The sequence below is a fragment of the Etheostoma spectabile genome, chromosome 9, assembly GCF_008692095.1.
Source record: "Etheostoma spectabile isolate EspeVRDwgs_2016 chromosome 9, UIUC_Espe_1.0, whole genome shotgun sequence".
Lineage (NCBI taxonomy): Eukaryota > Metazoa > Chordata > Actinopteri > Perciformes > Percidae > Etheostoma > Etheostoma spectabile.
In genome coordinates, this window is record NC_045741.1 from 15,423,636 (window position 1) to 15,442,714 (window position 19,079).

General features: G+C 40.2%; 1 protein-coding gene and 1 long non-coding RNA gene across 3 annotated transcripts in view; one reads left to right on the forward strand and one right to left on the reverse strand.

The window, feature by feature from the left end:
• arid3a (AT-rich interactive domain 3A) overlaps positions 1–19,079 on the reverse strand; it is a gene marked incomplete at its 3' end in the record, with an annotated part of 49,995 nt that overhangs the window by 24,758 nt on the left and 6,158 nt on the right. For both annotated transcript variants that reach the window (XM_032525061.1, XM_032525060.1), the window contains 2 exon segments: positions 7,019–7,301; positions 7,415–8,129. In XM_032525061.1, the coding sequence (XP_032380952.1) occupies positions 7,019–7,301; positions 7,415–7,755 (624 nt within the window). In that variant the 5' untranslated portion in view covers positions 7,756–8,129.
• LOC116695027 (uncharacterized) lies at positions 1,580–18,423 on the forward strand. Its single transcript, XR_004333332.1, has 3 exons — positions 1,580–1,637; positions 4,423–4,432; positions 18,414–18,423. It is a non-coding gene; the product is annotated as an uncharacterized LOC116695027 (long non-coding RNA).

Consider the following 19,079-nt stretch of genomic DNA (forward strand, 5'->3'; position numbering starts at 1 on the left):
GTGTGTGTGTGTGTATGAGCAATTTAATGTTTAATGCCAACTCCCCTCCATTCGCCCTGATCATGGTGAGTGCCATGAATTTTTAAAGACATCCCTACTTTACTGTCCATCTGGGCTCCATCTGCCCAGCTGCTGGTGTTTAAAGCAGACAGAGACACAGGAGAGGAGACTTCAAAGGCTCTGCACAGCCTTTGGAAGACTTCTGGCCCGAGGAGGATATTGTTTATAAAACAGTGGGCAAGGGAGTTGGGCAGTTATGTAAATGTATACCATAGTGTTGATGACACATTAATGAAAGCCGATTGTATAATTGTAAATTCACAAATATCTTGTGGCGCCAAACAACAAAGAAAAGAGGGAAAGTGAACAGTAACATAATTTGTTATAACTTTTCTCATTCCTTCATCTCTCACATTTATATTGAGTCCAGCAGCTAGCCAACTAGTTTATCTAGACATTTTTTAGTCAACGGTTAACCAGAAAAGTTTAACAAAAGGTAAGGCTGACTGGCAAACATTGCTAACTTGGCTAACGTAGCTCATGTAGTGGAGCGTATCTATGTTCCCAGGGTCCTATGTTCCCCCGCTCTCCTCTTAATATGACATATCTAGGAGACATTTCAAGGGGTTTCATGTTCTCAGCAATGCTTTTCCCCTAGGTCAAATGTTCGATGTATGTTTTCCTGGGTCAGTTATGTTGAAATCACCCACCTATAGCTTTTAGCCTACTGATCTTATACTCATCTACACCCTCAAATTTGCCAGCAAGACAGTTTTCTTGACATTAGACATTGATATGTCCACAGTGACTAAATGGATTTTTACCAGACAAACTGCATTTGAAAGTCCAGCTTCCTTTGTTCTTTTGCAGTTTGAACTGCAGAGATAGCCATTACCAATCTCTTACAACAATGACCCTGGGTACATAGGGATGACCCCTCATGTAGCAAACTTACGTAACATTGCTAAGATAAAATGTCTGGATTTTTAGTTCTTATTAAGATGAAGACAATACAAATTATAGTTCTTCTTAATACCACTGAATTACTTTAGAAGAAACTGTTCCAAAGAAAACTTTTGAAGCAAGAGTATCTGTTAGATTTCACAGGGGTAAGAAAATAGATTTATTCTTAATACTAAGACTATTTAGCTGTCAGAATAATAGGCCATCTGACCTATGGCATGGCAGCTCAGCTGCATGTCACTTTATATTCTTTATAAAGCTTTATATAGCAACTTAACACACTGCATGCTAGATAAAGTTAAAGTCACTTTCCTTGCCTTTTTGCCCGCAAACTCAGCAATAAAGTCTTTGTAGTCCTGCGTTTGCGAAATTGATCGCCCCCTTGTGTAGCTGACATTGTTTCTCCAGTCTCCTTCCTCTCTCGCACTCTTGCAGGATGCGCTAATGTAACCATGGTAACGGTGTAAGAGCATGAATGAAATTTTTGTTGATTTTACGGCAAACTGGAATTTCTTTTGAGATCACATCTAGTTGAGAACAGGCATAGAAAATATTGGATGTAAAAAAAAAAAAATGAAAAAGAGAGGAAAAAAACTGCAGGATTTTAAACCAGTCAAAATGATTTGCCTCAAAGCTTCATTTAAATCAATGATACCAACGTTGTATCGCTCACGGTGTTTCCACACAGATGATTATTATTGTCGCACAACGGGCTGTCGCTACTGGCAACACACTTTGTCTGTACCCGATCTGTGCTGCCTGCACGATCCGTCCTGCGCAGATGATAATCTTGTTTTGAGGATTTAAAACACTGCACGATCTGTTCCACACTTGTAGTTGTAGCGGTCTTCCCTCCACCAGGAAGCTAACGTTAGTTTAGCTAGCAGCTAATATGACTAACCGCTAGCTGAGACAGCATGTAATAACTTTAAAAGACCGGAAGCGTGGAACAGATCGTGCAGTGCCGTAAATCCCATGGATTTATTAAGAGAACAGTAAATCCTCATAAAACAGGTTTATCATCTGGGCATGCACGAAAATCAGCACGACACATGCCATGAAGACTGACAGCGCTAAATACAAAATGAAGAAAGAGCGCAAAGAGTTAGGGACTAAGCGTTGAGACAGGCTGGAGAAAATGACAGAAAGTGTCCAAAGTTTGGAATCAGTTCAAATTAATTAAAACAAAAACTCTGTACAGTGTGTCTACTGCAAAATCAAACTATCTTACCACACTAATAGCACGTCAATGCTTCAGCTTCTCAACAGAAAACATTGAGTCTAACTTAATTATCCATTCCACAGAGTGGCCCTGACAAAAGTAAATCACAGAGTCAGATGGGCGTTGAAACTACACCAAACACAACGGTTAGTAGAGATGACCACAATTTCATCTAAAGAGCTGACTTTGGAAAAAACAACTGATTTTTGCGTACCATTTTCTCTCAATCTCCCTCTTTACAGAGAAACAGCTGATCAACAATCTACTAGAATAAGTGTAACAGAGCTGTGTGACATTGTAATCAAATATATAAATGAAAAGAGGTTGAGTGTAACTAATATTTACCTATAGGCCTATATACAGATCAGTCTCAGGTTGAAACTTGTAGGTCTATTGTATATTATTGCTCTTCAATAAAACTAAAGTATTTCTCATCCGATTAATCAATGTAATAATCGGTAGAATACATAGCTGCAGCCCTAGCACTTAGTAATTTGTTTTTGGAAGGTTCTATAAATAAAGTTAATATTAGCATTGGCTGTATGAAAGGACATGTACCATTAACTTTAAAAGGAGTGCAAAAATGTTCCTGGAAAATCAAATGCATTGCAAAGAGTGATATTGATATGGATATTAAAAGGGGCAGATGTAAGGGGTGGGTGTGGGGTGGGGTGAGTGGGGTGGGGGGGTGGGGGGTATCACTGAAATAACTCTGCTGAATTTGCGCTACCAGCAATGCAAATCAGTTTCAATTACAATATAATCCAATAATGCTGGCATAATTTGATATCTGCATACACCCTTGTCCTTTATTTAATACTACCACACCCTGCCGTGCCAGATATGACACCACTCGCAAAGTGCCTTGAATATTTTGATTAATTCACTTAAAAACCACAGCGTAATCAAACATCCAGACAGACAGCACCTCCTGGCTTGATTTAGTCTGACCTTTCAGCTGAGAGTGTGGAGCGAGAAAGGTGGCCGGCTGAACCGGGAATGCAGGTCGGGTCTTGGCGGATTTATCTTAACCACACACCGTTTTTGGGACAAACCTAACCTAAAAGTGGGGGTTGTGTGCATGTTTCTTCACCTACAGTAGATGGCACCTTGGAACTAGGTGTGAAGAACATGATACTCAAATACTTTTACTGAACTTATTTTATTGAACTCACTTATTTTACTGATCTACTTAAAGTGGATTCACTACATTAGTACAGGACCTGTTAAATGCATGTTAGATTACAATCCAGTTGCTTTATTTTGTATTTCTCATGACTGTTGTCAACAGTACTATTGATTCATCAATCATGTGAGACGGATGGTCTCCCTTTTGAATTTCCTCTCCTTACGTTTTTTTTTTAATTCTTCCTATGCTACGCTACAATTTTTATAGGGAGGTGAACCTTGGACCAAGTCATGAATCATCACTGTAATGCCCTAGAGACACTGTATGTGATATTGGGACTTAACAAAAGTGACTTTGCCAGTTCTCCGGTTGGAAGAGCTCCAACTGCTGCCGACTGATAGAGGCACACACGGTTTCTGCTGGGGATCTGGGGTTCCCAGTGGCCACATTATCACCCTCCCTCAGGCACATTCCAGCAGCCTCCACCCACCTGACCAAAATAAACTGTACAGCCTTAACCCCTTCCTCCCCACCCAGTGTGATTGAACCTTCACACGATTTAACACCAGATCATATGAAAGTAAGTAAGTGTAAGTGATAGTAAGTGTAAGTTATGGAGTTTTACAATGCTGGTCAAAATGAGAATCCCATTTTTTTTTTCACTCAGATCCCGACTTTCTCCCATGATTCTTCTTCTTCTGAAGTGGAAAAAATTGAATAATAAATGATCTGTCATTACATTTGATCTTACATCCATTTGTCATTTTATCTTATTTTGGTCATTTTATTTTATCTTGTACATGGCTAGTGCTCTTATTGTAACAACCAGTGCTTTTATTGCTGAGCTGACCCCTGATCTCTTGTCATATACAGTACATTTCATTGTAACGTTGACTCTTTTTTAACCTACATTTGACAAATAAAACTGTAAACTTGAATTAATTTCCAACTGGAAATTAATGAATAACCAACTATATATCTTGTCTGTTCTTTAAAATACCTTTGAACAAATGTTTTCCTGTGTGTGGTATAAAAAAAAGATACAAAATTATGACTGAAATGCACACCTCACCTATAGCCAGATGTATCTCATGCCTCAAACACTGAGGCCTCATTCTGTTATAAAGGGGTTCTGCTTTTACAATGATTGATTTGAATTCAATCTTGAGTCATAACTTTCTTTGGCTAACTCAAGTCAAGTGTGTTTTAGCCTATGGGAACTTATCAGGTATTGCAATTAACTGTATAAAGCTCCAACTATGGGTCATTGTGTGGTTGGGTGAGGTTGTTCAAGGGGGATGTTTTCCCAGCCTTGATAGTTCATAATATATAGATTTTTTTGGTGATGTTTTAGGCGGATGCACATTTGCTTGCGTGCAGTCCAAGAAAGTTATGACATTTTGCTTTGGGCTTGTATGACTTACCACACTACCACATATATCACAATATAATTTCAACATTCTGCATTTCTTAACCTCCTTATCAAGTTTGCACTGAAAATGCATTAAATACGTGTTGCCTGTAGATTTAACTTGTGTCCTTTTCACGTGTCAAGAAGAAACCACAAATGGTGGTTTCAGATGAAAAAGAAGAAGCAGAAGAGAAATGGCACCCACTAAATATAAATTAAGGCTGAAATCACAGTTTGATTTGCATTGGGTTGGAATTATCAGGGGACAGACTGTCTTGGTCATAACAGGTTGGCCATTTTTGCTTTACATAGCACATTTACAGAGCATTGTAATAACAGGCTAACGCTGCACTTATTACTAATTACCGTAATCATCCAGAGGCCAAATGGGTCCTGTGTGAATAATGTGCAAGACTAAAATCCTGGATTTACTTTATTAAAAACAGCAGTAAGGAGGATGAAAGCCATGACTCCCTGCCAACAAATGTGACCGTTGTTGCTTTATTCCCTATATCATGTCAAAATGCAGGTTTTAAATGACAGAATGAAGTTTATTCTTCCACTCTGCTCCCCCCATAGTAGGAGGAGTACGACATTTTGTAGGCTTGACATTGTTTTAATCAACAATGTATTGCGTAACACTATCTTAACAGCCAATATACTGGTTGTTTTGGTTATATAACCGCCAACAGTGACAGTGACATGTCATGATAAAAATGTTCTGTGTTTCCTACCTAAAGTATGAAAAACAACATATGGGGCTTTACTGAGGGAGGGGTGGACTATTCAGAGAAGCAGAGTGTAGGTTTTAGAGGAGCTATATTTCTTATGCTGTAATTAAAAGAAATGGGCCTTAAATTACAGAATATATGGTTAGGTTTAAACATGAAGGACATGTTTGGGTTGAAGCTTGTTTACCTCAAACCTACTGAAGGCATCAATATAAAAATCTTCTCCCAAACAATTCCCGAACCATTTTTCTCTTTTAAAAGAGTTTAGTAAAGTCTGCTCATGTAAAATGGCTGCTGCTTACTACATACTGTCAAACATGTTTTACGGCTTGAGATATTGCCACAGGCCATGAGTGTGTTTGAATTTCAATAGTGGCTTCTATAAGGTCATATAACTGCCTTTCCATAAAATGGTGGCTTGGTAATATGCCACAATTTATTTCCCAGTAAAGTAGCCTTAGTTTTTAGTTTTCCAGCAAGTTCATAAGGTTTCATTGATATTGATGCAAATTATTAGTAGCTCTAAAACACAAATAACGTTGCCAGTAAAAGTCATTATTTTTCTCAAAGGCTTGTATCCCAAGTTGTATTGAAAAGGTTACTGTAATGATCGAATTTCCCCAAAATGGAGCATTATCATCACATTTCATTCTGTACTAATGCTGAGTGGCAATCTATGTTTTTTTTCTTCTAATTGTTCATGCACACTACAAGATGGCATCACTTTGTGGGACAAATATGGCATAAAATGCAAAGACGTTAAGGAATAAATAAACAAGTAAGGTGTGAATGAGTGAATTTTACATCGTTCCATCGTCTCTCAGTCTTTTTTTATCAGCAGCAGCCCTCCAACTAAACTTAGCTGTTGACAGACTTAAATCTCTTCATGTAAACAGCCTGTCTTATTCCACAGGGGCCTCCCACATAATATCCAGCCCACTAGTATGTTTACAGTAAACGCCAGCATGGTAAAGCTGTTAAAATGTCCTAAACTCCCCCCCCTACCCTTTCTCTGCCCTCAGCTTATTTGCCTCAGCTAGCAGTCCTATTCAATTCACTCTTAGGCTGCAGTTTTAAGTCAATTTCAAATCTTACCTAGCACTAAGCTGATTGTTTATGACCAGAACCTTTAACAGATGTAACGTGCCGAGATGTCAGGTGGCAAGGACAAACTTAAAAGCCTCAGTTTAGGATTTATCAACATTTGGCTGGCGGCTGGTGTTAATTTCCCACCCTGGTCAGATTACTTCAGCTGGGAAAGTGACATGATATGAGGGATGTGAAGGCCAGATGTGGCTCACTGGTCAACAACTAACAGTTTTGATTTATGTAGATGCTCAGTGTGCTACAGCAGCTGATTTCAAGAAATTTTAGGAATTTAGCTGATATGGTTCTCCACGCTGACAAGATGACTGCAAGAGTCAAAGCTGCAGACTTTGACATACATGAATCTCCAGTAGCAATGTTTATTTACATGTAAATGTACATTAAAATTAGTGCAACAGAAGAACACATCAAGCAGAGCAGCATGAGGTATACAAAGAAATATGAAGACATCCTACCTGTCTGAACTGCTCCTCGTAGGTCCACTCTCCGTGGTCCTGCCCGCCCAGATGGCTGTGAGTGGCTTGGGGAGGCAGGGTGGCTACGCGGGTCTCCTGGTTGACACTAGGACGGGCCTTCAGCAGCTGGGACTGGGGGTGGAGTTGACGGTGGGGCAGTAGGAAGATGCCCTTTCCGGGAGCCACTGTGTCATGGCCGGTCGGCAGACCCTCCTCCGCCAGGTCGTCGTCAAAGTCATCTTCCATCTCGCCTTCGAAGTCTTCTTCGTCCCATTTCTGTTTGCTGTGTGTATTTAAGAACAGAATATTGTTAAATAAGAGATGCACCACTGAAGGGGACCCCTGGAACAGATTGTATGTTTCAGAGCAACTTGACCACAGAAATTCACAACTCACATCTGCTCCTCCTCATCTGACCCCATCATGTCCTTGTAATGCTCCTCCCCGTCGTCATTGTCATCCTCATCACCTTCGTCCTCACCGCCACTGCTGCGATCTGACATGGGGCTGTCCGTCACCCTCTGCAGCCCGGCCGCTGCGGCACGCATGGCGGCCAGTGCTGCCATCTGGGCCTGCTCTGCCTCAGGGGCCGGGCTCCCCATCGGCTCATCCCCTCCACCAACAATTGTGCGGACCTGATTGTGCTGGGCGGCGGCCTGCTGCTGTAGCTGCTGCTCCATAAGAAGCTTGGCCCTCTGCTGCCTGTGCAGGTTCTCCATGACAGCCTGCAGCTTCATCTCCGGGGAAAGCTGCAAGCCGTTCAGCTGCCTTCCTTCCCCTCCCTCCCCCACTGAAGGCGCACCAGTCTGGGACCGGTCGGGGGGCGATGGTCGATCCTTCTGCCCAGGAATAGCGATTGCCAACCGTGTCTAGCAGCTGGCAGGAGGTTTGGAAGTTATGGTTATGGAGTGGAAAGAGGGGTCAGTCAAAGTTCTGAGAAAGGTTGGCTGCAGTTCTGGAGACAGAGGCCTCTCTCTTGCCTCAATGGTTTTTCCTTCAGTTTGGGGGAAACCAAAGCCAGCAGCAGAGCTGAGTTGCACAGCATTCAGTGAGGCACAAGTAGCGGAAGTGAAGGTAGGAAGACAAGAGTATGCTGTCAGACTACAAAGACCTGAGGGAGAGAAAGAATAACAGTGTCAGACTGCTGCTTCCCCACTGTCTGTTAACATCAGTACCTTCAGTTGAATCTTTTTGTTGTGGCATCACAAAAACTGTATGACAACGTTCCCCAAAGCATCTGATATGTCTCTATTTTTAAAACTTTCCATTTGTTGGCCTTTCACTAAAGTGGACATCATATCTCGCTCCACTGATTTGATTCCATTTGGATAAAACTAAAACTCCAGCCTTATTTTGTGTATCTATAATTGTATGTGTGGATATTGCATTTGGCTTTGTTTCCCCTGTTTTGCAAACCCCTATTAAATAAAGGAAAATGTCCAACATATTATTTGAGAAACTTGATCAATTACTTTTAGATTTAAGAGGCTGACTGAAGTTTTGTAAAACCTTTGTGAGTTGCAGAATAGTGAGAAAAGTACAGCCAAGACTACAGAACCGCCCTGTCAACTCAAATCTTGACTTACGTAAAATGTCATAGAGAGGAAAATACCCAATTTCACACACAAAAATGCTCATTTCAGTCTGAAGTCCATGTGTATCTTAAATATGCAGTCCCTAAATTGACAGTTGTGCAGTATGTGCAGGATTACTCACACAAACAGATGAGACAAGCCGCTCACACAGTAGGAGAATGTTTTAACAGTAAGAGGAAGTGAAATCATAGAAAGAACTGTCACATTCTTCACCTGGTTGGCTCAAAGCTAAGAATAGATTTAGCCCACCACTCAACGCTGTCTCACCTACATTGTTTCAAATTTGTTACAACACATACAATTAATATTCAGAAGTGTGCCTTTGCTCAGGGTATTTCCCTCATTAAAAATTTGTATTGGAGGTTTAGAGACACAGTGGGGAGTTTTTTTTGCAGCTTCTGTAGGCGGAAATGCTTCTCCTACATAACTCTTCCCAAAAGTGTTTAGATATGCAAAGCAGTGTCTGTTGAAAGCAAAGAGCGTCAACATTCTGGTAACAATAATGTTTGTTCCCTTTAATCAACTGTTATAACACAACAGTGATCCCACCTATAGCCCAGAGTGATACTGGAGGGAGGGTAATTGTCTGTCCTGCCCACTCTCTGTTTACTAAGAAAGTGTTTACAATGTTAAGAAGTCTGAGTTTGTGGCTCAGATCAGCAACGCAGAGATAAGAGCTGAACCAAATCAACAGCATGTGGGGAATTTAATTACAAGTACAGGTGCTGGATATGCTGAAGTGCCAGTCATGACAGGAGGCAGCGGTGACTGTACGGCACCACTCATCTCAGCTATGCTGACTAATACATTACAAGACAGACCTACCACCACCTGCCCTGGTCGTGTACTTTCAGAAACTGTTGATTTTGCATTGCACTTTTATACTGAGAACACTCTGGATGAAAGCTTGAATGAGATACAGTTACAGTACATTTGAATTATTAAAGAAAAACTCATTTCACACGTGTGAAGAAGGTTTAGGAGACCTTAAAGAATCACACAAAAGCATTTAAAGAACACTCAATTGAGGAGACAATTAAGCAGGCAGTAGAGTACAACCACGATGTGTTATTATGCAGTGCCGTCCCAACTCTCTGAGGTCCTGTGCCTTTTCCTGATGCTTACATCCCTAGATCCAACTATATCAAGTACGTGATATGAAGATATCGATGGCGCCAAAGAAAAGATGGTCACCTTGAGCATTGTTCTGGGATGCATGATAACCTATGTCAGGCCCTGTTACACTGCTTCCACTGACCTCCAAAATGAAATTCAAGAACAGAACAAAACATTCCCTTATCATGCAGCTGTCTACATAGGCTCCCTGATTGAGACATTAAAAATGAAAAGGAATTTAGTGTTAGTCAGAATGCAAAAAGCCTCTGAAACAGCATTCTCAGACTCATGCAACCCTATAAAACTTCCCTCCAGTGGAACAAGGTTTCACAAATTATTTTTGAGTCAGCAGCTCCTTGAGGCAAAATGGAGACCACACCAAATGGGGAAACTCTGGGATACCAGTTACTTCAATATAAATTCCGGCATGCTAACCTGGTCTAAAAAGAAGCCACCACAGCAATCCTTGGCCGCATTACACCTCAACATCACACTGCAATGAAAGTATAACCAGAAGAGATACTTTTGTCTTGGGAGGCTATAGGAAAAGCGATTTTGTTTTTTTCCTGCATGTAGCTCACTGGAATTACACAGAAAGTCAAACCAGCATTTCAGGGTCTGGTAGTGTAATTACCATGTACGGCACGTTCTCAACCCCAAAGAAGAATAAACAGTAGATTTTTTTATGTAAAGTCCAAGGTCTCTCGATAGGCTGAGTGACATTAAGTTAAATTTCTATTTACAGGAAAATCAACTGTTTTCCATATCTTATATTTACATAGCCAGGAATACATGATGAGAAGAGGGACAACACCCGCAATCAACCTGTTTTTTTACTGTTACTTTGTAAGCAGATGTTTCAGCCGAGACATTGTTACAATAGGAGATCCACAAGTCTGACTCAGTATCAGCCAGTATTTGCACAATATTAGTAATCTCACAAGGAGTACGTCAAATGCGTTGTCTCGATAAATATATTGTCATTCAGCTGTTGTCTGCACACTTTAAAACAATAAATTATTTTGCAGGAAGCTTTAAAGAAAAGCTGAGAAACCTCTTAGAATGTGTAACAATGACAACAGTTTGTGTGTCTTAGGAAGAATCAAACATTAGCATAACTGGAGACAGATGACATGAACTGGCTTAACATTAATAGCAAGTTCAACATTTGAAATGCCTTCAGTCCCAACTAAACACTGAACCAGCAGCAATCAGCATACAGTTGACATCCTGCAGCTCTTCATTTTTACCTCAACTGGTCAGATGCTTGGGCCACAACATGTACTTCATGAGTTCTGCCACTACAGCAAAAGTCTTAAATAGTGTTCAATAAAATGCAACACATCAACAAAATCTTACATCAACAGTTGATACAGAACCACAGCATGCAAATATTTCAGTCACCCTGTACTATATGTTAGAGAAATGTTGCACAAGGAAACAAGAGCTGTGTAACTTCTGTTTCATAAGAGGGTGAAGGAAATGACAACTGACGGAGCAGATGCAGTAAGGCAGCCAACAGATATTCAATATTGATTCATTACATTCTTTAAGGCCGATGGAGGCACAACTGAACGCCTGCAGTTGTCAGATGGAAAATAGCACCAGTGTAAGCAGGATTTAAACATCTTACCTAACTGGATCTGGTTTAACGGAGACAACCTGTCTCTGTTCTACTTACTGACATATGACAAAGGGCTCAGAGTGGAAATGAATCAAGAACTATCCAATTATTTTGCATTACATGAGAATTGGCAAAGTGACAATTTGCAAATTCACAGCAGAACAGCCTATACACGCACTGTACAGTATGTCCACCCTATCTTACTTACAAAACTTATTACTAAACATGTGAAGTAGCTACACTTCAAACTCATGTGCTCTCTATCGCTCTCTCTCTCTCTCTGTGTCCTATAGGTAATTTTAAAGACAGAAGTGATTACCCGTACAACAAAGCTGTTCTGTGGACTGTTCCTGTGCAGGGGGAAGCAGAAGTGGTTGCTTTGTTTCATGCTACTGTTCATCACAGGCATTACGATTTCCTACATGTTAGATAGTGCGCATTACATTGTACCACAACACATGCCGCCCCCCCAACACACTTCCCCAAATGAGAAGGTAGGCTTGATGCTCATAAAACCTTTTATATATGACAGCGTTAAGCGGCAAGAATAAGCAAAATAAACTAGACTATGAGACTATGAGCCAAAGACAGAGAAGTCAAATGTTTTCTACATGTGTGCATACTGATTTACACACAATGAACAATGCTTTAGGAAGAAGGAAGAGCTATGATAACCCTTATTGGGTGCATCTCTGTTGTGCAACATGTGTGGTGGTTTCCCTTGGTATCTAATTCTCACACATGAAGAACCAGACCGTGGCTAGAGTGATAAGGCATTTAATATCTAAAACAGCTCAGCACAAAAACTAAGTAGTCTCAGTGGTCCAGGGATGAATCCCTGTAAAAAACCCTGCTGAGTCTCTTTTAGGCTGTACTGTATCCAGGGTGGGAAATCAACACTGAACTTAGGGCAATGTTTTTTAGCTTATCAATGCCTTGGAACAGTGACCTGCTATTATATGAAAATCCTGATTTATTGAAAAGCATAGATAATGAATTATGAGTAAGTTGCTAATCAAAATACTTTGGAAACTTAATTATAGCAACCAACTTGCTTAGTGGTTTTTGATTCATCACTCTAACATTTGCCATATCTGAGTAGCTATGGTCAAAGACCATTTGCTAGTTAAGGAACTACTTAGCAGACTAATAGAGGTTTTCCTCCACAATTTGTTTGCCAGACCTTTTTGAAGGACTTCTAAATGCAATAGTCTGCCTCTAAATCAACACAGCATCCCGTGTTAACCAAAGACCAAAGGCCAAATGTATATCCTGCCGTGATGGCTTACATATGAGGATTCTTTAGGGCAGCTGCAGTTATTGTGAAGACAACTCTTCACGCTAAAACAATTAGATGGCTTAAAGCAATGTTTGATTTAAAATGTCCCCTATGTGATTGTCGTTAACTGCTCCACCTCAATGCTGCCTGCCCTTCATTTACATTTTAAGGCGTATATTTGCATTTTACAACAGGTTTTGCAGGGGCAGTAGGGTAGAAAGGTGAACTTGAACTGAGAGAATCAGATTCAAGCAGCCACCCTGCTTGCACCACTATCTTTGAGGAATAACCTAAAGCCCAACCAGCATTCAGGACTCCTGCTCTGTACATAACAGTGACCTTTTTATAGAGGGCATGTGGGGCAAGAAGACAGGTTATTCAACCTCAGGACATATAAAGAGGATCCTACATTGCAATTAAAAGTTATGCAGTATAAAAGACAGGTTACAATACAAACATTAGAGCTCCTTTAACACCTTGATTGGCTAAAGGGAGGCTGGTATAGATGGCAGGGCACCGCATGTGGGAGCAGGGTTGACAGACACGAGACAGAAACTTTAACAGTTGGCTGAATGACGGAAGGATAAGTAGAAACAATGACAGTTAATGGGTTAATCCTGTTTTTTTTCTCCAAAACCCTCATTTGAGAAGTAGAAGATTGCAAGGTCTGAGCAAACAGTACAGAGCGATAAGAGCGAGAGCTAAGGGTCTAATTCCAACGAGATAAAGAGACCCACACCACCTTACAAGCACATGTATAGGCACATATTTACGTATAAGACTGGCTGCTGGCATAGACACGTAGCCTGTTGAATGTACTCTAAAAAGAGCACCAAAGTCTTCTAATACCACAGTCCTTTGCACGGTAAATGTGCAGGAATTCATCTTTGTGTCTTTTTGATTCATGGCCAGCTATGAGGTCACAGAGGTCTGGATCTTGGTAATTATTTCCTAAAAACACTATATCTCTGCATCTGAATGACGTAAAACTGTTTGAAACTGACAGCTATCTGTGCGGGAGAGACTGACCGGGCCACACCACCTGAGCAGTGTGTGCGTCGCAGAACCTTTTGCATTTCATTTCAGCGCCCCTTTTAGAGCAGCCACACAGCCCACACAAGCAACGCAGCCCAAGTGTGACGCACAAACATCACACACACACACACACACACACACACACACACACACACACACACACACACACACACACACACACACACACACACACACACACACACACACACACACACACACACACACACACACACACACACACACACACACACACACACACACACACGAAGAGTGAGAGTAAATAGTGGTGGAAGTACTCAGTTCTTTTAGCCTACTTAAGTAAAAGTAGCCTACTAATACGTTAGTCCTGAATTCAAAATGTTATTTTATTTTGTTTATTTCACTGTTTTCACTGCAATATATCCTGATGCTACTGATATCTGCACTAGTCATAATCGTCTTAAAATAATTTAATTTTTATATATATATATATATATATATATATATATATACACACACACTTTATGTTGCACACTTATATTTATACTGTTTCTCTTTTTACTTGTCTTGTGTTTCTTTTTCAGAGCAACATTATCTCGCTCAACTGTATATTGTCAATGTGTAGTTGAATGACAATAAAGTCTAAGTCTTACTGAAGTAAAAGTAAATTGTGCATCTTTAATAAAAGCATTTTTGATAACAGGTCCCTCTAAACGTATTTAAATATAGATTTAGATTACGAGTTTGTGTGTATTGTATAGCTTTTTTTTTTTTTTTTTCTAGGTGTCATTTTGGTATGAATTCTGCTTATCCAGAAATGCAGTTTCAATAAAAGAAGAAATTCTGGACCTCAAAAATGTCCTAACCCTGGCTACAACCCTGCACATGGTGCTTGCAACATATGTGCTACAAACTAGTTTTAAAGTTCTCATAGAGCAACACAAACATTAACGCCAAGGTTTTTTCCTCAGTAGGTAGCTTTGTTTTCATGTGCCAGTGCAGATGCATATCTCGCATTTCAACATTTGAAATAAAAGTTCATTTCCTTTTATGTACGGAAAGAGAAAAACATTGTCTGTTAAAGCAGTGGTTATATTGAGATTAACTAGGTGTGAGACTTAACACTGGCTATTAAAATGAACATCTCTCTGTTGCGCTTGAGTGGAAAATCAGAAGGACCGTGATGTGGTAATCCACATTGTTGTTTTGTCTCTATCTCTGGTGCTATAAGCTCTCTTACTGGAGTTTCTAGCTCTTCGCTTCCTAAAGATCACATGTTATATGGGTGGTAATATACAGTATGTCCTTGTGTTAGCAGGTTTTATCATCACTCAGCAATTGTACGTACCGTACCACTGTCAGTGTGTACTTTACTGCTATGATAGTAGAGAAACAGGCTTTGTAATGATGTTATCAACACTTACACTCCTCGACAAATGTGATGCTTCTCTGTTGGTTTCTGAGCAATGTGGCTCCAGAAAGCCTCTTTTTTTATACTAACTTTTGAATGTCTTCCAATCCTGACACCTGAATATATCAGTGTAATACATCCCAATGCAGTTTGGAGCAGAACACACTACTTAACTGTAAAAGCATTAGTACACACTATATTGTTGTCCTTCTTCTTGCAATACGATAATTGATACACTGGCGCCAAATATTGATTTATTAATAAATAAAATCTGGCGCTCTAAATAGATTTCCCTGCTCCCGGTGTCGCTCCTTCAAGGCTCCTTGAGGTGGTGCTTAACACATGAATGAGGGAAACCTGAAAAACTGAAACGTGTGCTGCAGAATTGTGCTGTTTTCTTAAAGTTTGCAGTGAATAAAGAAAGCCCCTATCCTTTTCAGAGGCATTTTGTATCCATAGTTGTATTCATAGGCCGACATCATGATGTATCATTATAGGATTGTAAACTCATTATCGCAGAATTGCTGTATTGTGATATTATCTGTACGGTGAGGTACCCAGTGATTCCCACTGCTAAAAATGATCATACCTACAATGTTCAAATCAAATTTAAATTTGCCACAATGCACTTCAGAGGGTTTTTACGTTTTAAGATTGTCTTCTTTGTTTTGTTCCTAACTCCCTACATGTTGTGTGACAGTAGAATAAAAAGATACTGTAGACCTTAATGGAAAAAGATGCAACCACACCTCTCTTACTACAAAGGCTTCATGTGTTAAAGTTCTGTTTACACATGGGCTTACACATGTAAAAATATATATTACACATTACATAATAAAAGTTATCTTTCTCAGCTCTGACCTTCAACAGCCGAGCAGGAAGTTACTAGCTAATTAGCAGGTTTGAGCTCTTCCCCACTTTTTTCCAAGAAGAGGTTGCTAATGAATGTAAAGGGACATGAGGAATAAATGGTATAAAATAAATGAGTGCCATGTGTCCAATGCTATATTGTGCACCTGGCAAAAACATTCAGTTAGCACATTCATTGACATACAGTCAAGATCTCACTGAGATGCCTGGTCAATGATTGACAGGGAAAGACTTCTATCTAAAAACTAAATGCTTCTTAAATTTAAACAGTGGTGAATAGAACTGAATAAACAACAAGTGGTAACACACACACACACACACACACACACACACACAACAAACACACAACACACACACACATATCACTCTCTTATTTTGTTGTTGAAAGATTACTTTGCACATATTCATACACACACAGTATACATTAGTGTTTTTAAATTGTGTTTTAATGAGCATTTTTAAATAGTTTTTGTTAATAGCATTTACTCTGTTTATACAGAAAACACTGGTTAGCAATGAATATAACATAACATACAACAGGTTAAATAGTGACTTCGCAGGGAGCCAACCAGTAAGACTTCATGATCCTTTCTACATAAAAAAGGGGAAAAAGCATAAAAACAAGAAGTTGGTCAGTGGTGCTGGTCTTGATTATGTGTCCCTCTCTCACATTCCTTGCAGTATTACCTTGCAAGGCAATAACACAGGCTCCATTGAGCACCACTGCACCAACAACAAGATCATTGAGGAAGTGTCGCGCAGGCTCGTCACGCACTTTCGAGCCAAAGCAAAACAGCCAGCCAAATCTGATTAGCCCCCGCTATGCCATAAATTAGATGAGCATATAGCAAAAATAATCCAGTGATCCACTTCTCAGCAGTGAAATCTGTGGCTATCTATCAAGCAACAGGATGTAGCTATGCAAGCAAGTGAGGCTGAGAGTGATTTGCAGCAACTGAAGTTACAGCATGTATGAAGAATAAATGTAAAAAGTCTGGATTTAAGTGTTTTCCTACTTGGAAATGAGTGATGGAAATTATGGAAAGAGGCCTATCTCTGTGGCGGTGCATATGGTACATAACCTTGCAGAGAATTCCACATCATGTATTTATTTGTCTGATGCTCTATTCTTTAAACATTTACACAAAGCGCAACATTAGAAAAAGCTCAATTTCTTCTACTAATGAAATTACAAGCAAGCAACATAAATGATCCATAACTTAGGGGCTTTTCCACTCTGAAAATACAAAGTGGCACACTGGAAGAAACACTTACGTTATTAAAAACTAAAATTAACTTTTGGCTATTGGCACTTACTTTGTACTTAAAGACAGGACAGCCCACAGGTAAAATGTACAAAACATCTGAACTCTGCAATATGGAAGGAATTCCTCTAACTGCAGAAAAAGTCCTCAGAAAATGAAAAAAAAACAGTTTCTGCTGACTCAGCTGAAATATCTGCTGGCATTTATGTCATTGTCTGCCTGCCGCCTCACTGGTGGATATTGACCTCGCTATGTTACAGCTTCACGTGGTGACAGTAGTATTATGAGAGCAAACATAAATCTCATGTGATGACAGCTCTGGTGGAGAAACACAGGCCCTTCACAAATGGAAACAGTGTATCTTTACATCTGTTTGTCTTGTGTCTGACTCTTTTCTGGTTGAAATGTTAAATAATGTTCCATTTTGTTCCTTCTTGCACTTCAATTGACACTTTTCTGACAATTTGAAAAAAACAAAACTTTGTTGACGAAAGAATTGTAAATCCAGAATTGTTTTTGGCTATTGCACTGGATTGCATTAGTTTTGTCCATCTGTCACTATATATTCTATCCTTTATTACTCAATCGTATAGCTTCCTGTAATTAGTCAGTTTGACCAGAATACCATGTGATGATTGTACAGGAAAACTACATAACACTGCTTTAATGCAACTCTAATATCTCTACTTTATATACGTGACTTGTTTAAAAACTTGTCTCTGGCTTTCTGTGAGCTCCAGAAACGAACCCACCAAGTCAAATTCCTCACGTGAGCAGACTTACTTTGCCATAAAAGCTGGGATTCAGGAGACAGAGTGCATGTCGCTGCTTGCAGAGTGCTATTGTAACTCTAGACTGACATTATGATGATAGTTCCTCTAGTGCGGGGGAGGTGGGTTGGGGGTTTGCATTTTCATTGAATGGCATGAGCTTCCCAAACTGGATTAACATGTTGGTTTATATGGTGACTGTGCAATCACGTCACTGCACTGTGATCTTTGACAATCAAGTCTTTTGTCTGCAGAGAGGCAATGGACGAGTGTAAATCCTAGATAAAGAGCTCTGTTCATTGTATATGGAGACATCCAGAACAGAAACTGTCACTTCTGTGCTGAATGTGGATTAGTTTAATGTGCCTGCAATCTGTCTAATAAAAACTCATGAGGGATGTGTATCATTTTAAATGGATCTGATTCAATTAGATTTTTATGGCTTGGGGAGGCTGCCGGCGCTAGCTGACGCAAACATGAAATACAAACGCTTCTGGTTTGATGGACATGCCAGCATGTTGCAGCTGCGTGCTGGTATCCAGGCAGAGAAGTACCAGGATAGATTGCGGTTAGCCGCTGAATTAAAACATGAAGCCTACAACTGTACTAGCAGCTCGGTTCAGGAACTGCAGGGCATCCCAAAAGCTCAGACCCTTCCTTATAGTATGCTCTCTGGCTGCGTCACCGTCAGCCCTGCTGGGATTCCCCCGTGGCTCCGGCCCAGGCAGTTAAGTAACTACTGATTTTCTTCCTGCATTTTTTTTGGCAGGATAACCAAGTTAAAGCCCCACGTGCCGCACAGGCCTTTTGGGAATGTAGCTTTTGGCAAAGGAACAGCTGAAAGCCAGCCAAGCCAAGCTGCTTCCCACTTCTTTAATGGCAGGGAAACTTGTGGTGTGCAGACAGCAGACATTCACTGTGATACAGTTCACGCTGATATTTAAAAAGGGGTTATTACTGAGACGTTCAGGTAACACAATGTTGGCCTTAAGGCAAATTCCCACACCCTTAAACATTGTAGGGTGATTTGAATGCAGTGACAACATAAAAGCAGTCTTACCACCCTGTAAAGGATTATAGTTTGATAATAAGACAACCCTGTTTGTCTGGTCTGTGC